General features: G+C 37.1%; 2 protein-coding genes across 2 annotated transcripts; one reads left to right on the top strand and one right to left on the bottom strand.

The window, feature by feature from the left end:
- Positions 1-8,103: 8,103 nt before the first annotated feature.
- Positions 8,104-9,078, top strand: LOC130994196 (uncharacterized). Its single transcript, XM_057919230.1, has one exon. It carries the CDS (start codon positions 8,104-8,106, stop codon positions 9,076-9,078), a length of 975 nt encoding a protein of 324 aa, XP_057775213.1.
- A 1,802-nt stretch (positions 9,079-10,880) lies between these two features.
- Positions 10,881-20,014, bottom strand: LOC130992874 (nuclear pore complex protein NUP98A). The gene is made up of 13 exons (XM_057917633.1): positions 19,804-20,014; positions 19,387-19,443; positions 18,783-19,085; positions 17,522-18,085; positions 16,906-17,133; positions 16,185-16,810; positions 15,544-15,625; positions 15,374-15,434; positions 14,646-14,784; positions 14,430-14,546; positions 14,129-14,297; positions 13,149-13,208; positions 10,881-11,854 (listed from the first exon to the last, which is right to left on the bottom strand). Exons 2-13 carry the CDS (start codon positions 19,400-19,402, stop codon positions 11,160-11,162), a joined length of 3,060 nt encoding a protein of 1,019 aa, XP_057773616.1. The 5' UTR covers positions 19,403-19,443; positions 19,804-20,014; the 3' UTR covers positions 10,881-11,159.
- Between the last annotated feature and the right edge of the window lie 1,399 nt (positions 20,015-21,413).

The following is a 21,413-nucleotide window of genomic DNA, read 5'->3' as shown; positions in this document are numbered from 1 at the left end:
CCATCACCTTGAATCGACTGATTCAATTGTTCACTCGACTCATAAGCCTCCCTATGTACTTCAAAGTCTATGCCTTTGTCTCGCTTCCTAAAATCTACATTACATATATCTTTGTCCACTTCTGATGATTTGAAAATTGTAGGGAAATGTTGACTGAATTATCCGATTTTATAAAGAAAATATCCTTAGATTTTCAACTTCATATTCTTGTTTTTATTTGTGCTAAACTTCCCTAAAATAAAATTATCTCATTTTCAATTTAGGCAGTTAACTCCATGATCTTAATGATCCCGCCCTTTTTACTAACAAAGCAAAAATCATGACACGTGTTGATATCCTATTTGTCCGAACGTTTCACTTCATCATTCCTCACAACAGAATTTACTCTATCTTTCTAACCTTTGAAATCCAGAGTTCTCTTTCTGTGAGAGAAAAGTCTAAAATTGCAAAAACCTTTGAAAATCATTCACTCATGGCAAAGTCATCCAAGTCCATTAATCAGAAATTAGTTTGCTACGAAGCGTCTATCACCACTGAGGTGCTGCTGAATCTTGCAAAGCACAATAAGATAAACGAGATTCTCACTCGTCACGGCTGGCTAAACTTTGTGCATACAATGCCAACCTTTCTTCTGGGAGAATAGACCATCAAGGAATTATATGACTCCATTGTCTTAATGATGCCACCGGAGAATGCACGGCAGAAATCAGCATCTTCACTTCGGAGGATTTCTCAATCTCAGAGAAACATCATATTAATGTCTCTCAAGTGGTAAGGGAAATATTTCACCTCCCTTCCGATGGTCAGTGCACAAATTTCATAGACGAGAAAGCCAATCAACTCATGAGGAATGCATTGAGAGAAGGAACATACTCAGAGCTTAAGAACATCATGAGTGTGTCACTACTTCAACCGTATCTCCGACCAATTGCCAAAATCATTAAGAAATGTTGGTTTGGTATTCTGGGGCCACCGGATCACATGTCAAAGCCTCACAAGATACTGCTGATTGCACTGATGCAAGAAGGTCCGTACAACTGGGAACAAGCTTATCTTCGAATTTTAGTAGAAGAAAAAAGCAAGCTCACTCCACCAGACACCTTCGACAAGGAACAAGAGTATCATCAATCATCTTTCACAGCACCAAACGAGTGCAATGCTTCTGGAAAGACACTGTTGAAGTATCTGACTTCATCTACTTATTCAAAAGCCACAAAGGTTCAGTCAAAACATCTCCCATTGTAGTCAGTGCAACCCCTACACCAACAACTGGTGTTCACAGTTGAACACGTAGCTCAACCAGAAATGCTCAAGTCAGTCAAGCAGCTCTCAGTGAAATTTCTCTCATCAACCTTGATGACTCAACCCAAAACACCTAAGGGATTGACTCGCAATCATACGAGGTCGTCCTAGTGTAATAAGCTAACCTAAGTCGTCTCTCAAGGAAGGCTAAACAGGGCTCTGATCATGCTACGCACAGAAAACGGGAAATAACCTAAACACTCTAATCAGAAGGTTGGGTCTGACACTCTCTCTCCGGTTAACTAATTCGTAATTAAAATAAAGCATATAAATTTATCTAGGCGAAAGATAGGAAGCAGGTAAAGAAAGCAATAAGACAACATAAAGAACTAGGGTTCTAATCTAACAATCTAAAAATCAATAATTAAATCCAAAATCATAAAGCAACAATTATCTAGGCAAGGAAAATAAACAGGCATTCAAATCTATGGCAAACACTAGTCATGATTTTTCCTAAGGAACATGTAAAAGAAAAGCGACACAAATTCAACGGAGTATTACTCTAACAAATCAACCAACAATCTAACTATACTAACTAAGCAATAAGATTAACAAAGCATAAATCAATGCAAAATATCATTATCAAAACGTATTCAATTATCTAGGAAAAGAGCAACCAAGTAAGCTTGTAGAATTTGATAAATTAATAGATAGAACTTACAATTGATTAAAGGAAACGATGATCTAGCGTAATTCGAGAGTTTCTAATGTGTTTCTCCCTACCAAAACTCTAAGGAAATACAGTGAAAATGGAGCTGGAGGCTGGATGGGTCGAGAATGGGGGCAGAAACCCCTAAAAAATGGGTTTTAAACCCTAAAAACGTAACTGCCAGACCGCGCAGACGGCCATGGCCGCCGGGCGGCGCCGCCGCCTATGCCCTTCGCAGAATGGGCACTGCAATGCGCAACATTTTTGTTTTGGTCCGTTCTCCCTCGTTTCAAGTCGGATTTTAGATCCGTTTTTGCCTCCGAACTCGTATCGAGATGAACTTCGATTCTTTTGAAGACCATTCAACTAAATTCTGACTTTATTTTTGTCCACATATCAATCAATTTGAGCATAAAATCCTGAGACAACAAAATTAGCACAAAAGCTCAATTCAATCAACTCTTGAATGAAAGAGACCAAAATAAAAGTCAATATAAGACGTAAACACCCACAAATTCATCACAAAATAGGACTAAACACTTGATACTCCAGACTCCCCAACTAAAGAACTTCCAAAAGTTAAATCCGAGAAGTCCCCTGTTTAACCATCCGTCTCTCCTGTTGTTTCATCCCACTTTTCACCACAGTCTCCAGAAATACCTCAACCGAATCCAGAGGAACAAACCTCTATTCGAACCCCAGCAGCCACTCACACAGAGGAAGGTCCAACTGAGGAAATTATCCCTCCTCTTGTTGGATATTTTCAGCATTGCGCAGAAACCTTCTAGGAAAGGGTCAACTTTGTCGAGCCTGATGCTCCCTCCTCATCAGCTAAAACACCAACAGCAAAGCTCAGGAACTACTTCCTCTTATTTGCTCAACATAATGTCAATGCCTCCCTGCCATCAGTCACGGCTGAAAGGCATCCAGACGTCTTCCAGGACCTTGTCCAATACCTCTTCTATAAGTTTGTCAAAACGGCATCCAAATCCTAATTTCCAGGGATAGATGAAATCATGCCCGTCTCTGAAATGGAATCAATGTTTTTGAAAAATTCAACGTCACAAATCTATGGGATGCCATCCATGACTGGGTGCCTAACTTCAAGCAATATCTGGTTGCTAGAGGTCTGATCAACGTTCCTCCGAGCGAAGATCCTTCCTACAATGATGAAATTCCCACAGATACATAGCAAAAGGTAGAAGAGTTTCCAACTGCGACGGATCAACAGACTGATGCAGAGAAACGATCAATGAAAAGAAGACTACTGATAAACATGCATTTTTACCTCTTGGTGTGTCATATTTGATGGTTAGTTATGAGGTTTTTGTGTGTTTGATGGTTTATTTTGAGCTTATATTGGTTTTTGGTCAAGAACTTGTCACTTGCTTGTGTTTGAACGTATTTTTTAGAAATAAAGAAGCATAATTTGGAAGTTTTGGCTGAAATACAAGTTGTAGTTCATCTCGAGAGGAGTTCGTGAGCGTAAACGATTTGTAAATCGGAGTTCGGACGAGGGAGAACAAGCCAAAACAAAATCACTGCGCAAGGCAGCGCGAGGTCGCGCGGTCCAGGCGCGCGGCCGCGCGACCGAGCCGCGCGACGGAACAGGAAGTTCTGGACAGCGCACGCGGGCTGGAGGCGCGGCCGCGCGACGTGGCCGCGCGAGTCGCCGTTTTTCCGCCCAAAATTCATTTTTTTAGTGATTTTGGGTATTTTTGAGAGCTACAAGACCTAAGGCATATAAATACTCCCCAATAACTTATTCTCTGCAGCTTTTATCACTTTGTATCATATTTTACTTTTCCTGAGAGCTGAGAGAGACGGAGAACAGAGCAAGAACAAGATTGAAGATTCTCGATTTCAATACGGTTTTTCTTGTTGGATGTTTATTTATTTGATTGAGAATTATATTCTAGTTCATATGTCTATGTGTGGCTAGAATCCCTTTTTCCCAGGGTTTAGGGAGTAGACATGATTTGAATTTCTGACTGTTTGATTCAATTGATTGAGATTGTTTTTCCTTTTTATGTTCTTGTTATTATTGTTTGCTTTATTGATTGGCCACCAATTTAGCATAATCATAGGTTTTAATTTGAGATCGGGAGATGATAATTATCACATGAACTAAGAACATAGAACACATATATTTAATTCTAAAGGGAATTGATATTTGTGAGGGCGTTAATCCTATGAGCTTTTAGGAGTTGCATGTTAGAAGTGCGATCCGGGAACGGTAGCCTTGCATGTAATCAACGGTTTGTATGCCACGGGAGTGGGTATAGACTAGTTTTGAGATTGCCTTAGGAATCATCTTATTAATTGAATTGAACATGTTAGTTAGGAGAATCTGTTGAAACCTTTGCCTTGGAAAATCTTCTCTTATCTGTTTCTCTGTTTCACAGCTTGATTTATTTTGTTTTCCGTTATTTATTTATTTATTTAGTTTTAAAAACCAAAAACTATTAATTTCATTTGTCCAGATAGAGTAGAATAATTTAGGATAGGAATTGATAATAATCAGTCTCTGTGGAATACGACCTTGCTTGCTACTGTACACAATTGCACCCGTACACTTGCGCGTGTCAAAGAAATTAGCGAACAACTACAAGCACAAGAATCGGAGCTGACTGATCTCAAAGACAGACTTGCCTTCCTTGAAACAACAGTGATGAATATCCTGCATCAGAACAGACAACAATCCAAAAAGGGGATGAGGACATCGAGCGCAACGGAAACTGAAACCTATGGCCATCAGAAGGAATCCTCCATTCTTGTTGATGCCAAAAAGGGGGGAAAAGGGTAAGGAGAAAGGAAAAGAGGACAAGAAAAAGGGAAAGGATGAAGAAGCAATAGGAAAGGAAGAACTGAAAAAGCAAGAAAAGGAAATGAATTTTTTTTAAAGGGTATGAACCCTAATTTTTGAAAATTTTGAAAAATAAAAGAGGGGGTATTTTTCTTGTTTGATTCATCAATACACACACATATACAATACCATAAGGTATAGATCTAAGTAGATTTATCACTTACTGAAAGACTTCAATATAAAGTAGAGACTTTCTTGACTCAACTTGCTTGGAAATGATCTTCATAGGTGGTAGTGAGATAAAAACAGTGAGAATGAGAGAGAGGGTGTGAGTTTTTTTTTCTTTTTTTTTGGGGGGGGGGGATGAGAGAGAGTTGTTTTGCTTTAGTCATCAACTTGCTCACTAAGCTACTTAGTCATTTAATGCTCATTAAAAGCCCACTTGGCCAGTTGATGCAAAATCTCCAAAGCTAAATACTAAAATATAGATGTTACTGTAGGGAAATTAATGAAATATCCTAGCCCTTATTTTGATGATACCAAAATCTCTAAGGTTCTTTCTATAACATTAGTTTTTCTCGTTGAGCTTAAGTGTTAGAGCTCAAACGAGGATTTAACGACCATCCTTGCAAGGACCAAACTTTCTCTTTCCGTGTAAAGCTGCAGAAGTAACAAGCTCCAAGACAACTCCAATTCAAATTCAAGTATGAATGAGCTTGCAAAGATTGTCACCTCAGCCCATGAAGTGACTACATCTCACAACGGCAAAAATTTCAAAGACCTTCTCTCCAACGGAACTATTCGGAACTCCTATAAATAGCGTCGAGGATCAATCGCAAATCTTTACCAATTCAATTACATAGCCAAAGCTCTGTAGAAATTGCTACTCAAGCTCAACCATCTAAAAAAAAGATTGAATCGAAGCTCAAGCCATCAGAATATCTGATCATCAAAGCTCTCTTAGATTTCTAGGCATATATCTCATATACATTCTAAGCCTAGATTCTGATTACGTGAGTTTCTATTCTCAAGTAATCCTAGTTGGAAAACAAGTTCAAACCCCTCTTTGTTTAGAGTTAAGCGTTTGAAGTTAGAGTGAGTTCAGACAAGTGTTCCGACTCAGAGTTCTTAGTGTGTGTTATCGCACTAAAAGGAGAAAGAGAAATCCAACCCAGTGTGTTGAACTGGAACAGTTGTTTCAGTTGTTCAGGTTTGCTTTGCACCCGTATGCATTGCGTTCAGCTTTGTTGTGCATCCATAAGCACTAGCGAGTGATTGTCAAACTAATCATCTAGTCGTGGACGTAGGAACGTTGTTTTCTGAACCACGTAAAAATCCCTTGTGTTCTTACTTGCTTTATATTCAGTATTTGCGCATAACTATGTTCTCTTAATACTAATTAACTGAAAAGAGTAACTAATGGATTCTTTGTGAAGAAAATCTTTTAAGGCTATTTCACTAAGTTTAATATTTCGCTGCAAGAGTTATTGGTTTAACTGATCAATCTTTTGATAGTCAGTTAGACGAGTAATTCTACTCTGTTTTACTTACGACTGAAGCCTTACTTGAATTAATTTTTTGATAGCAATCCTTCACCAGACAACATCAACGAAATCATTTCAGCTTAAATACCAAACATGAATTCAGATCCAATGTATTATACAGTTGCACATGATTTCATCCTTCATGGTCCATTTGGAGTAGCAAATAAAAATTCTCCTTGTATGGCAAATGGTCGTTGTACAAAATATTTTCCCAAAAAATATGTTGAGACAACGAACATTGATGAAGATGGTTATCCAGTATATAGGCGCGGGAATAATGGAAGGACAATTCTGAAGAATGGTGTGCCTTTGGATAATAGATATGTTGTTCCACATAATCGTTATCTTCTAATGAAGTATGGAGCGCACATAAATTTTGAATGGTGTAATCAGTCCCGATCCATCAAGTATTTGTTTAAGTACATCAACAAAGGAAATGATCGTGTTACTGCATCTTTTTATAAGAGTACAAAGGATAGGCATATGGAAAAAGATGTTGATGAAGTGAATATGTATTATGATTGTAGATACATTTCAACATGTGAGGCTGCGTGGCAAATTTTAAGATTTGAAATACTGTACAAAGATCCTCCTGTGAAAAGGTAATTGAACAGGTTTTGAGTAAATCGACAGTTAGAGAAAGTAAGTTCTTAGCATGGTTTGAGGCGAATAAGAAATATTCTGAAGCAAGAAAACTTACATATGCAGAATTTCCAACACAGTTTGTTTGGCATGCATATAAAAATAAAAATGCATGGAGCCAAGAAAAGAAAGGTTTTCGATTGGAATAATTTTTTATTTGCCTTCTGGGAGTGGAGAAATGTATTATTTGTGATGTTTACTCAACATAGTACGTGGGCCCACATGTTATGAAGACATAAGAACTGTTAATGGAGTTGTATATGGTCCTTTCAAGGAAGCTTGCTATGCAATGGGTTTGTTGAATGATGATAGATAATACATTTATGGTATAATTGAGGCAAGTTGTTAGGCATCTGGAAAAATCTTTAAGAAATTTGTTTGTCACATTGTTGTCGTCGGATTCGTTAGGATGTTGGAACACATGTTGGAGATACTTATCAGATGATATCTTTGTTGCATCATCCAGGTAAAATTAATTATAAATTTTTATGTTATAGATGTACACATTTATCACTTAGAAATTTAAATTAGATTGTGTACGTAAATTTATTTATTTTATTTGCAGAACTACATTTAACTGAAGATTAAATTAAGTGTTATACACTTGTGGAAATTGAGAAGTTATTGAGTAGTTTTGGTAGGACTTTACGAGAGTTTGAAGGTATCCCTTACCCAAGTTCAGAGTTCTTTGAATTTGATCAAAATAATTTGATCAATGATGAATTGCGATATGATCGAAATGCATTATCAGATGAATACAAAGTTTTGATTACTAAGCTTACTGATGAGCAACATTGTGTTTACGACACTGTTATGAATGCGATAGAATCAAATTTTGGATGAATGTTTTCATATATGGATACGAGGGTACTGGAAAAACTTTCATATGAAACACGCTGTCTGCAGCTCTTAGATCTAAAGGAAAAATTGTTTTAAATGTTACTTCAAGTGGTATTGCATCCTTGCTATTGCCTGGTGGAAGGACAACTCATTCACGATTTAGAATTCCTATTAATGTTAATGAGGATTCCACTTGCAACATTAATCAAGGATCCCCACTTGCAGAATTGATTGTTAGATCTAAGCTTATAATTTGGGATGAGGCACTAATGATGCACAAGTTTTGTTTTGAAGCATTGGATCGAAGTCTACGAGATATAATGCGGTTTGTCAATCCATCAAGTGCATCCACCCTTTTTGGAGGCAAGACAGTCTTTGGAGGTGATCTCAGACAGATATTGCCTGTTATTCCAAAAGAAAGTAGACAAGATATTATTTTTGCAACAATAAATTCTTCATATCTTTGGAGATATTGTAAAGTTTTACGGTTGACAAAAAATATGAGGCTTCAAAATATGGGTTCCAGTGTTGAAGCTATGGAGTTGGAAGAGTTCTCTAAATGGATTGCGAGCATAGGCGATGGAACAATTGGAAGTGCAAATGATGGTCATGTCAACATTGATATTCCGCCAGATTTGTTTATAAAATGGTCAGGAGATCCGATCAAACACATTGTTAATACAATTTATCCATCATATTGTGCTGATAATGTAGATACAAGTTATCTACAAGAAAGAGCAATACTCGCTCCAACTATTAATGCTGTTGAATCTGTAAATCAATATATGATTTCTTTAAACAAGACTGAAGGACAGTTATACAGAAGCTCAGATTCAACTTCTAGATCAGATTCAGTCACTAATTTGGTGCAACAGGTTCATACTCCAGAATTCTTGAATGGCATCAAATATTCAAGGGTACCAAATCATGAATTATATTTGAAGGTGGGAACCCCAGTTATGTTGTTGAGAAACATCGACCATGCAAATGAATTGTGCAACGACACGCGATTGATGATAACAAGACTTGGTTATCATGTTTTGGAAGCGCAAATTCTTACAGGAGATAATGCAGGTCAAAAAAATTTGATTCCAAGAATGTCACTGACTCCAGCTGATCCGAGATTGTCTTTTAAGTTTGATCGACGACAATTCCCTCTAATCGTCTCTTATGCTATGACAATCAACAAAAGTCAAGGTCAATCGTTTTCTCATGTTGGTTTATTCTTGCCAAAACCAGTTTTTACACATGGCCAATTGTATGTTGCAGTATCAAGAGTACGAAGTCGAGAATGACTTAAAATTTTGCTTTCTGAAGATGGTAGAAATGATGATACTACTATTGCAAACATTGTGTTTAGGGAAGTTTTTCAAAATGTGAAGTATTATGTGTATTTATATGGTATTATGTGTCTTATTTCCTTTCCCCCACCCCAAACCCTAATTCCCCCTTCCCCAATCCGGCGTCACCCCCTGCCACCTCCGGCCACCGGCGCCCGCTGTCGTGCGTCCCCTTCTCCCACCTCGGTGCCGCTGCTGCCTCGGATGGAATTGAGAATTCGAGGGGGAAGATTATCTGAGAAATTGAGAGAGAGACGACTTAAGAGAGAGGGAGAGGCCGACTCTCGTCCCTCCGCCGCCCCTGCCCCTTCCTCTGCTCACAGCTCCTGCTTTCCGCCACCGCCACCCTCTGCTACGACCTTAGGAGCGTCGACGCCCTTCCCGCGCCTACGCTCTTCCTGTTCTCTCGCGCCATGTGCGGTGGTGGCAGAGAAATGAAAAGGGAAAGAAGAAACCGTTCGTTGGGGAATCTGGATTTGAATCCAGTCGATTCAAGTTTCAAGTATAGGGCTTCAATTTTTCGGAGCTCCTTCAAAGGTTTCACCGGAAACTGAAGGGCGATACTTGCGCCCCTTATTTGTGACTTCGATTCAGACCAGCAGTAGCTCGATTTCTCAAATTCCCGGTTGTTCGACCACCTCCAACAAGAGAGCTTGGCCATAGCTTCATATTTGTGGGTGAAGAAGCTTCACGCCAAATCCCCAGGTTGATCTGGATCTGGAGAGAAGGTCCGGCGGCAGCATCGTCGCCGCTGCCCTGAGTTGCCGCAGAAGGAGAGGTGGGTGGCGGCGGCGGGTGGGTGGGAAGGGGAATTAAGGATTGGGGGTGGGGGAAAGGGGAAGAAGACGATGGGGGGGATTTTTTTTGTTTTATGCCATATGTCATAATCTGCTTAGGTGTCAATTTCCGGCTGCCACGACATCAATTCCGACTACCACCGTGTCATTTTCGGCGCCGGGTTAGAGAAAATCAGTCACCAGACAAAAATGAAAGGTTATGTATTTAAAAACTGATTTTTTAAATTGGGAGCAAAAACCAATTCGGTGGAAACGTTATGGATTTACAGACAATTAACCCATAAAAATTAGAATTAAAATAAATCTCACAATTCAAAAAAATCATTAATCGAATAGTACAACAATTTTGTTGCAATTACAATTTTTTCTTACACAAATACATTTGTACAATTATGTAAGAAATTGTAAGAATTTATAAAAAAAATCCAGCAAATTCATTAACATCCAAGATATATTAGTCTATTCATCTTAATTCTGACACAATATGTCCTATAAAAATAAATAATTTTCATATAAAACTCAAAAAAGTGACATCTTTACCATTGACACTTCTATTTAACTACTGGGGCAAATATTCATAAATGCATTTAGATGAAATTCTTTAGACCAAGACTGAATTACATGCTTAGAGATTCACTATATTCCACTTGGTGTCTCACTTTCGAATTGTTAAAATTTTATATTTTTGAAATAAAATTTATTCAAATAAGAAATACGATATTTCACACAATTTATTAAAAATTAAATAAGCTTATTGAATCATCATTTGTGATTCTCTCGTTGTTAAACGTATAGAAGATTCCATTCATGGCTATTCTATTATGACTTCATGTTCACCATAACAATCTCATACTTATCAATTACAGATTTTATTTCGAGGTACAAAACCTTTTTTAAAAAGGAAAGAAAGTTGGTATAATAGGTGATGACTATTGCAATAAGTATGTAAAATTTCAAGGATGAAAAAATTGGTAATAGATTCGTGGCATCACTTTACCTCCATTTTCGTGAGCCTTAGGTGTAATTCAAAGTGATACAATTATGATGAGGAAGAGTGTCTTATAATTCAATCTCCCATCTCCCCGAAAAGTAAGAAACTAAACCAACAACAAAAAAGCAAAGGCCTAACTGAACATTACTCATGACAACTTAAATTTTATACAAGTTGCTAACTCAAACCAAACTTACCAACATACTTGCATTTGCACAAACAAAACCCACATAATCATCTCTAGTGCGTCAACTACAACAAGTAACCACGTTTTCATGACTTTCCTCTTCATCATCGCCAAGCTTATACACACTGAAATGGTTGACTCTGAACGTCCATTCTCCTTTGACTGGATCATACGACACAAACTCAGCACCTTGATCCTCAGCTTTTCTTTTCAGCATCTCTTTGTACTTGTCAATCCTCGGCCCCTCAGTGTATTGCTGACCCGTCTTCTTATCAAAGCATTTTATGTTTAGGAGTGTAACCTCAGCAGGCTTGTTCAGACCTTGTCCAACAGGAGGTTTCTTGCTCTCATCCATATAAACTATCACCTCACGATTGTTGAATTGGATAAGTGACTCAAGATCAAGCCTCCGCACATCAGTTTCCCCAAAGAACTTGATGCTACCGTAACCATGTCTTCCAACAATAAAATCCTTGACATGGCGACAATAACCTGGCTCAGCCCTTTCCTTTGCAGCCAGCTCCTGGATCCGTGGCTCGGTATAATAATCAGAGTGGCGGAGCTTTGGCATCAGCGCCTCAATTCCAGCTCCATGCTCATAAACAATAGCAGCTTCACCAGCTCGATGCCCTGTAAGAGTTATGTAGGAGTCACCCTTCTCTGTATAAAGACCATCATGGACACCGTTAGCTTTCTGGTTCTCTTTAGCTTGTTCCTTAGCCATACCATTTTCCATCAGATCTTCTGTTGGGGAAGCTGCATTACAAATAATTAATCAGGATTCACACGTTTTGCATTAAAGAGAAAGATCAGGTGCATAAAGTTACAGAAAAGAGAGTTCATACATAGCTAGAAAACATATCCAGATTATTTTGTGAAATTAGCCAATGTAGTGGAACTTCTATAATTTCAGCACCCTCTACTTTGTTTAGTGACTTATAGGTGGTTCATCGCTCTGATTCATGATTTCTTTCACATGTTGCCAATTTTAGTAACTAAGTACTACTATAACTCTTGAAGTCAAATTTGAAGCTTTGATTAAGTTGAAATTATCACAATCTCCAAGTTACTACATCACACACAGTATTTCAAAGATATAATCCGAGTATCAAGTGGTTGTATTTGAGAGCAAACAAACACCAAAGATAAGATCAAAGATGAATCTAGAATGAAGGGATTCCGGCAGCACAAACGAGCAATGCCAGACAATATTTTCTCTTTCTGTTTAGTTCAACAAGACAATGAGAGATTAAGTATTCTATTCTATCACTAAAATAATCTTGTTTACAAGTCAAGAATGTAATAGAACACTTGTACACAAAGAGAAAGGTTACTGATCCACAGAATAGACTAGTAGACATTCATGAATAAATCTTATTAACATAAAATTATAATAATGAAGGAAAATTCAGTTTCAATGCCATCTATGCAGATGAGTATTTATAGCTGGACAATGAAATGGGATTCCAACTTTCCATATTAATATTTGTTAATCTCCTATACGGTCTAGTACACAAATTGCCATTCGTGTATATATATGTTGATGAGAGGATTCAAATATCCATGTGAAGTTGGAGAAGTAAATAAATTCTAAACACTTTACTTTGATAGATAAATTTATCATGGGAAAATGAGGGATAACAAAAATTTATGCCTTTAAATACCTTCCTTATTTTCACTTCAAGGAGGGATAATATTATCCCTCCTTTTCCAATGATAAATTTTATCCATCAAAGTAAACCCTTAACATTTAAGTTTCCTTGTTAAATGAAATAAAAAAAATTCTAAACAGTTCCCTTATTAAATGATGCACAGCACCTTAGCCAAATGAGCAACCATAAGAATTCAACCATTATACATTTTTTGTTAAAAGAAAAGGCATATAACTATTGGGTTTAACTTTTCAAACAAGATAAGCCAGCGCAACAGTAAAGAGAGACACACAACACTTATGAAAACAAAACCTATGTTAAGAACCTGAAGAAAGTTTACATAACAAAATCTCAAGTAGGATACTTGCAAAATCTCAAGTGGAAGAAGACCAATTTACCATCTTTGTCCTTGGTCCTATTCCCATTTATGTAATTGTAACCATCTTGATGAAGTTTACCTGTTCATTACAAACAAAAATTGGACATCAAGATAACTACAAAAATGAACAGATGAACACTTAGAGCCACTAGTCCAGTTAAGCTTAAGCCCTCAAACATTCGGTAGCAACACCAAGAAAAAGCAGTTCACGAAGGGAGGAAGAAGATAAAGAGGGGAGAACATCTTAAAAGTAGTGTAGGCATGATCCTGATTTCTCTATCCAACTCTACTCATCTTAATACTAAAGAAATAATGAAATGTATCTATCCAGTAACAATATTCTGATATGGGGCTCAATCTCCATTGAAGGCAGTCTCAGCAGTCGTTGAGATGTGCATAGATGCTCTTGTACTATAAGTCAAAAGGGAATGAAGGATCCTCATTCAATAAATTTGGGATTTAATTAATCCTCTACCGGAGCTGATGAATCATCAATTCATCAATCATTTCCACATATGATATAAATTCTTCAGAATCACCCCAACAGCATAACATTGATTATCGCCATACCATTGTCCATGTATGATTGTGCAATATTATTGGAAACCATCTTTAAAAGTGTTACTGCACAGAATGGCAGAACTCAAAATAGAATGTTGTGTTTTACAGCTCAGGGATAAAACCAATTTGTTGGGTAGATCTTTCAAGTAACCCATTTTCAATAATAATACCACATAATAGTTCAAGGATAACAGAAGATCATAAATATCCCATCAAGTCAAAACATTTGCTCTGTATGTACCAAAACATACACACAAAGATAACGGACAATGTGAGCTCAAATAAGAAGAACAAGAAATTGTGCCAATATATTTGTACTACTATATTCCCACTCATCATGTCATAACATCTGCCTGTACTGTTACCTAGAAATCACTAGTAATCACATCATTACCAAAACAATCCAGCAATCAGGCAAATAAAGATACTGGTATATACCATTTTCATGCACGGGAGTGCCAGTGGTCTTTGGTTTCTCTGCGCTGGACCTAGAATGCCACTGTTCCAGTGGACGAATCACTAGAGCTCTTGGATTCTCCCTGGGAACAAACTGAGCATCTGCTTTTGGCGTGCTTGCTGTTTCTTCATCATCATTAAAGAAAGGCACCTGGGGTGATTTGAAAAAGAAAAAAGAAAAAGAAGGAAAGCATGTATTTAGAAAGCTGATTACTTTACAGCTGCATAAGAAATTAATCCAGAAAACATATTCGATTAGAGTTTCACTTGGGAGTAATCTTACCTTTGGGCCATTGGATTTAGGGTGATATTTCCTAACTGGGAGCTTTATACGCCTTTGGGAGAGGTGCCGAGACGTTAAAAGGGATGATATTCTCACAGGAACTGGTTTTTCAACAACCTGTTTAAAAAGGCATTCCATACATTCTTACATATATCTTCTAAATGCTCAAAGACAACATGCAACTATTTTGCTCAAGTTCTGTGTAAGAGTACTTACTGGCAAGCTAGAAATACCATACTGAACAGAAGGGGAAGTCCCTGTGCGACCAATTGACACCTGAGGCATTGTAGGTAAAGTTCCAAAGGGATTTGTCATGGGAGCTGCTTGTGCAGCAACAGTACCTTGAGTGCCAGGCCTGTAAAATGAAAGTAAAGCAACTCATATCACCGCACAGGAGGAAGAAAGGAGGAGATTCAGGTCAGGCCACGCTAAAGATGGCTTAAAAGAGACTTCTATGATACTAAAACCCTCCAATACAATTTCAAGCTCATAAAAAGATTAAAGAGAAATCCATTATGTCTTCAACACAAATATAAAGTAAGATGGAATTTTGAGGTGGCCAAGGTATAATAGGGCTAGGTCATGGGACATAGTTATTCCCATGACATGATTGAGCATTAAGACAACCAGAACCAAGGCGACATTCTAATTTTGTAATAACTACACCAACTGACCAAAGTGTAAGCCTAATTGTAGACAGAGTGGTACATTGGATAGGTAATAGGCAATAAAAGAGCACATAGCTCAGAATTTAATTGCAGTTTCAACCAGATTTACCCATGAACAAACCTCAGTAACGACTAACAAAAAAGAGCATGGACGATGAATAACAGGGCTACCATAACTAAGGGGAAAAAAGAAAGATCGACCATGCAAATTATGAATCCAATAATTTCATCACAATAGAGTGTAAGATCAGAAAAGTGAAGAAACAAGTGACATACACTTGTCCAAAAGCAGTATTGCTAAACATGCCAGGGGTGCCACCAAAGCCACTTGGAGCAGCTGCAAATACAAGATAATTAATAACTGTCAGGGATGCTGCATTATAAGCTACAGAGAGAGAGCACTAGCAAATGACATTAACTGAAAATTCTCAACAATAATGATTCACCTGCTTGTGACTGGCCAAAATTGCTAAAGTTGAAACCCCCAGGAGCTGACTGTGCCGATTGAAATGGAGTAGAAAGTGAAGGCTTCAAAGAAATGAAAGGAAGAGATATTACAATTGAGGGGGAAAAAAGTAACACAGAAATAATGAAATATAAATTTCTGGATATCATGAAAAACAATCTCTTGCAGAAGATAGCAACAAGAAAACTCTATAATTCAGCATATATTTATTTATTTAGTAGTCATGGTGGAGGACTCCACTGTAATTTATGGGTTCTCAAATTTCCATATGCTTACTTAAGAGTCAGAGAAATGATAATTACATCCACAGGGTAATTGTAAGGTCCTTATTAGACATCCATATCAAAATCCTACAACCCAACTGAGTATCTAAATATTATTTCGTCCCCACCAGTCAAAATAGTGAATTCATTTCCTTCTAAACATCTTGGTTGGATAAGAGATCTGTGCACAGATAGACACTTCAATTGCCTTTCTTATGAAGCATAATGCATGATGCCATGATGAGATCAACTATCGTCCTATTCATAATGAATACACTATTTCAAAAGGCATTGACTAAGTTTGTTCAAGTATATAACGATAAGCAGGAACAAGAAGAGAAGTTCATGAAGAACTCACAGTTGTTTGACCAAATCCCAAGGCGCCGGTGCTGCTTAGAAGCGATGAACTGCTGGAAAACAAATTGCCACCAAAACCCGTAGAGGGTGTAGAAAACAAATTTGACTGACCATAACCTGATGCACTTTGACCAAATGCAGATGTCTGTCCAAAAGGTGAACTAGTCTGTGCAAGCGTAGGTGTCGTTGACTGGAATAATGGGGAAGACTGAGTGTTACCAAACCCCAAGCCAGTACCAAATGTAGATGCAGTCCCCTGTGATGTTGAAGCCGCAAAAATAGATGACCCAAAAGGAGATGAGCTGGAAGAGTTAAAAAGAGAAGGAGAGGTGTTGGCTCCAAATGGTTGAGCTGCGGAGCCAAATAAGGAGGATGTCGTTGATGATGTAGAGCCAAAAGGGTTAGCTGTATTTGACGCTGCAAAAGGTGAAGAACCAAAGGCAGAACCAGTTGAAGCTCCGAAGCCTGAACTGCTAAACGCTGGTGTTTTTGGAGCAAATGGATTGGTAGATGTTGACGATGAAAAAGGATTCGCGGATGACTGGGAAAATGTAGTGGATGTGGCTCCAAACCCTGAACCACCAAAGCCAACAGCAGCAGTAGCCTGACCAGCGGGAGCCGGCCCTCCTGATTTTTTAACAGAAAACAAAACATTCAGTAACATATTAAGTAATAAGTTCTTTCTATAGCAAAAAAATCGCAAATTTCAACCAGAAGTGCACCTTTATCTCCTAACTGGTAGTCCTCCCATCGAAGTTCTTCATGACTTTTATCTTTATGGACTGGCATGGCTGAGATAGATTCTAGTTTGCCAGCTGGCTGTGTACCTGTGGCACCATCTGTCTCAGGTGTTGCTGAGTATGGAGTTACTCTACTTCCCCCTCGTTGCCCTCCAAAAGCAGTTTGGCCGAAACCTGAATTACCAAAAGCAGGGGTTGTAGTCTGAGCTCCTGTAACAAATTATTCACGCCAATAGTCAGAAGCAGCAGTTGCAGACATTGTTTAAACATGCTCTACCTGATATTGTTTCCATAAAACATGACCTAATAGCAATATTTATTAGTACTTTTTGCAAAGAAAAATGTAAATACTAAGTTCAATCAGTTTCCTGCAAGGAAAACAAGTGCAAGTCCTCAAACTAGTTTAATGTAATTGATTGCCATGGAAAACAAATTAACCGGCATATGTCATGTAATTCTTCAAATTTACGCATTCAAATTTGTTCTTTGCTGCTCAACCAAATTAAGGTAAAGCTATCTGCTCAGTATAAAGATACATTCAAACGTAGGACTTGACTTTGGAATGATATAGCAGTTCAGACATGGAAAACAAGCTTACCAAATGAAGTACTTTGAGCTCCGAAGGATGATGTTGCACCAAATGGACTACTTCCAAATGCAGAAGTTGATTGGCCAAATGCAGGACTTGATCCGAAGTTAAATGAAGGAGCACTTGAAGCACCAAATGCAGAAGAGGTTGTGGCACCAAATGCCGGGCTGCTTGTTGCACCAAAAGCAGGAGCAGCTGTGGCACCAAAAGCTGGTGTGCTAGAAGCCCCAAATGCTGGAGTGGAAGAAGCACCAAATGCTGGAGTGCTTGATCCAAAAGGAGAACTTGACACACCAAAACCACCACTTGTGCTGCCAAATGTTGGACTTGCAGTAGAACCAAAGGCAGGGGTGCTAGTTGCACCAAAAGCTGGAGTGCTGGGTGCACCGAATGCAGGACTACTTGATGCACCAAAGGCGGGTTGACTAGGAGCACCAAAAGGTGTTGATGAACCAAATAAATTGCTCCCAAAGGCAGGTTGTGATTGCTGGAATGAACCTCCAAAGGGACTCGATGGAGTAGTATTGGATCCAAAACCACCAAATGTGGGCTTCTGTCCGAATACTGAGGTCCCTATAATTTGAAAAAATGACTCAATACAAGAATAGTGGGGCAGCTTTCTCATGAAGATAGTCATTTAAATAAAAATAAAAGTAGCACATATGATTCATAAAAGGCGCCATAGAGCATGGGAGGCTAGCAACTTCAACAGGGCATGTGCCTTACAAGAGGCTCAAGGCACTGAAAAAGGCAAGCCATAGTGAAACTTATTCTAAGATGACTTCTAGTTACAATTTAAATGCTAAAATACTACTAGATCCATAAGTAATATTGTCATAAGAGTATGATTTTGAAGAAGATGATAGAATCATAGAGGAAACAAAAGATGATGAGTATTCATGAAACATGTTTGAAAAATTAGTCAATTTAAGGTTAAATAATTACATACTTCTCGTTTTATATCATGAACTTTCTAGCGGAAGTTCTCCGGGACATCTAAACCCTTTATTTGAGAGAGAAAAAGGGCCTAAAACATTTTGCCTCTCTCCATTCTCACAAAACCATCATATGAGAAGACAATATACTGGATATTCTGATTTTGAAAGTTGAAACAGATATGCATAAGTACAATTCTTAAACTAGGGTGCATAGATTGCCACGCAGTACAAAACAAACAAATCTATAAATGCAAAGAAAATTGCTACAAGCAAATGTTGAATACTGGGAAAACATATTTTACACCGTTTGTTAAGTGGATAGAACTGCTTACCACCAAATGCTGAAGATGAGTTTCCAAATGCAGAACCTGTGGAAGCTCCAAAGGTCGGGGTTGAGCTTCCAAAAGCAGGTGATGACGATGCACCAAAAACAGAAGTGGATCCTAGAGGAGAAGAAGATTGGGCACCAAAAACACCAGTAGACATGCCGCCAAAAATGGAACCCCCTGTCTGCGAGCCAAAAGGGCTGGTACTACTACCAAAAGGTTTAGGGGCAAAAGGATTGCTAGTAGTGCTACTAGTCTGCCCAAAAACAGGTTGAGACCCAAATGGGCTACTAGATGACTGCCCAAAAGCTGTAACAGAACAAAGAAAAAATCAGGATGTACAAACATAACCCAGGAACATATAAAATATTTTTAATTGTGCACTCTCCCATTTGTCAAATAAAAAATTAAACATTTAATCTCAAATAACCAATGCCATTATCATTACCTAACCATATAACAGATTTAATTTAGGAATTTGCTGTCAAGGGATATATTTAAAGGTAAAAAGCGGAGAGTTATCCACAGGAAGATGATAGAGGAGAACACCAATGTGGCTATACAAAACAATCAAATAAGAACCGACTAAGTTAGGGGAAACAGAACTTACGGTTGCTTCCGAACATTTTTCTTCAGCAAATAAGGCCAGTAGTGCGTATTCGTTAACCTGGAAGGTGAACAACAAGAGATTATGAGAAAAACTTCACTAACAAATTCGAAAACAACAAAGTATGAAATCATAAACTATTCAGAGCATCAATAAAAGAAATGTAATCCAGACATATACTATCTCTACTCTAACACTCGCATCCCTATCATGGCAATCAGTTCAATAAACGAATAAACACCGAGGTATCGTCATTATTATAATTTGCCTCAATACAAACGACATTGGGACGATAGAAACACTAGTAACACGATATAGTGCGGTAAACAGACAAATCAAAAAACTGTAGCTCGAAGAAGAAGCAAACGAAGAGCATCGGAATAAAAAAATAGGGTTAAACGAGGAGGAGCAGGGCGATACCTTCGACGAGAATCCGGAAAGAGCGAGGGATCCACCGGCAGCGAGACGGCGGCAATCGACGAGTAGGGTCGCGTAGAGAAGAAGCAGAAAGTCGGAGGAAATCGGGAGGAGCAGACGAAAATCAATTATTTTAAGAGAAACCGACTAATTGGGGATCGATCAACTTATTAGATAGTGTATAAAACTATAAAACTAGCTATAGTGGGCTTTTAGTATAGTTGGCCCTCTATATTTTGGGCTCATTTATTAACTTTTTTTTTTTTTTTTGAGAATCTCATTTATTAACTTTTGTAGATTGTTTATTGGAAAATATATACTCCCTGAACAGAATCTATATTATATTATAGATTCTATATTATATGACATTTTTACATCTTTTCTTCATCCATCCCACATTCAAATTATCCTAAACTTCAACAATTCATAATCTATATAAAAGGCTCAATCTTCATGTAGACATTAGGCCATCTATTTTTTCCACGTTGATATTATATTTAATCATTGGAAAATATAGATAAAGAAATACTTATAATATGTATTTCAAATAAATAGTTTTCCACATTTTTATAACTGCAATAGATTTTCACATTAAATTTATAATAAACTTCATAATTCAAAATCTAAAAAGTCGAAATTAAATTTCAATATTTGCAAACCTAAATAAAAGTATAGATGTTTCTGAAATAAATCTATTTATCTATTTATTATATGAAAACACAGTTTGTGGCAAAATTGTAATTAAATAATCAATCAAAATGTATTTATAAAACTCAACAAATCACATATCTCATATATTTTCTCTCTCCTCTCTCCTATCTTTCATCATACGACATTCTTCAATTTTCAATTCTCTCTCTCTCTCTCTCTCTCTCTCTCTTATTCTCTTTTTCATATTTTGATGATTTTTTAAAAAAATTAAATTTTATTTATAAAAAATATTCTATATATATCTTAAATTAAAGATGAATGCAAGATCTTTGATTTGGTATCAAATAATTATTCAACTCTTTTATTAGTAAATTCTAATAATATAAGAAAAAATTAATTTTATGCATAAAGTTTTCCATCAAATAGATGGAAAATTAAAAATAATACTTTTCAAACTTATAAAATAAAATTAAAGATCTTTACTGAGTAATTGATGTAGATTATTTTATTTTTTTAAAAAAAATAATTTACATTACTTATATTCTAACTATATTTAATATTTATTTTTTATTTATTTGATACATCATTTAATTTATTTATTTTTGATAAATTAACATGATTAAATAAAGAAATTTAAAGGCCGCGCCACAGAGGCTCGAACCCAAGATCTTCGATTTTAGACATTAACTCATAATAGCTTAACCGATACACACGCTACATTGTTTAATTTTGATACAAAATTATGTTCGCCGTGCATCGCACGGGCGAATGTACTAGTAGGTTCTTAAACTGAACTTGGTTAAAGTAAATAAAATGATTGTTAGATATATTTTAAATAAATAATTATTTAATTTAATTTGGTCATATAAAATAAAGAAAATGATAGTAAGATATATATATATTAAATAAATAAGTTCTTCAATTTAATTTGATCATGTATATAATTTGAAATAATCCTCATT

The sequence above is a fragment of the Salvia miltiorrhiza genome, chromosome 7 (assembly GCF_028751815.1).
Source record: "Salvia miltiorrhiza cultivar Shanhuang (shh) chromosome 7, IMPLAD_Smil_shh, whole genome shotgun sequence".
NCBI lineage: Eukaryota > Viridiplantae > Streptophyta > Magnoliopsida > Lamiales > Lamiaceae > Salvia > Salvia miltiorrhiza.
The sequence above is the reverse complement of the archived record's forward strand: the minus strand, read 5'-3'. Positions and strand labels throughout refer to the sequence as shown.

What these genes read in the sequence shown, in the direction of transcription:
- LOC130994196 (XM_057919230.1), top strand. Translation starts at nt 8,104, where the DNA reads ATGCGGTTTGTCAATCCATCAAGTGCATCCACCCTTTTTGGAGGCAAG.
- LOC130992874 (XM_057917633.1), bottom strand. An exon ending in TGGGATTTGGTCAAACAACT is followed by an intron (nt 15,626 to 16,184) that starts GTGAGTTCTTCA and finishes ATTTCTTTGAAG; the next exon opens with CCTTCACTTTCTACTCCATT. An exon ending in TAGGACCAAGGACAAAGATG is followed by an intron (nt 11,855 to 13,148) that starts GTAAATTGGTCT and finishes TTTGTAATGCAG; the next exon opens with CTTCCCCAACAGAAGATCTG.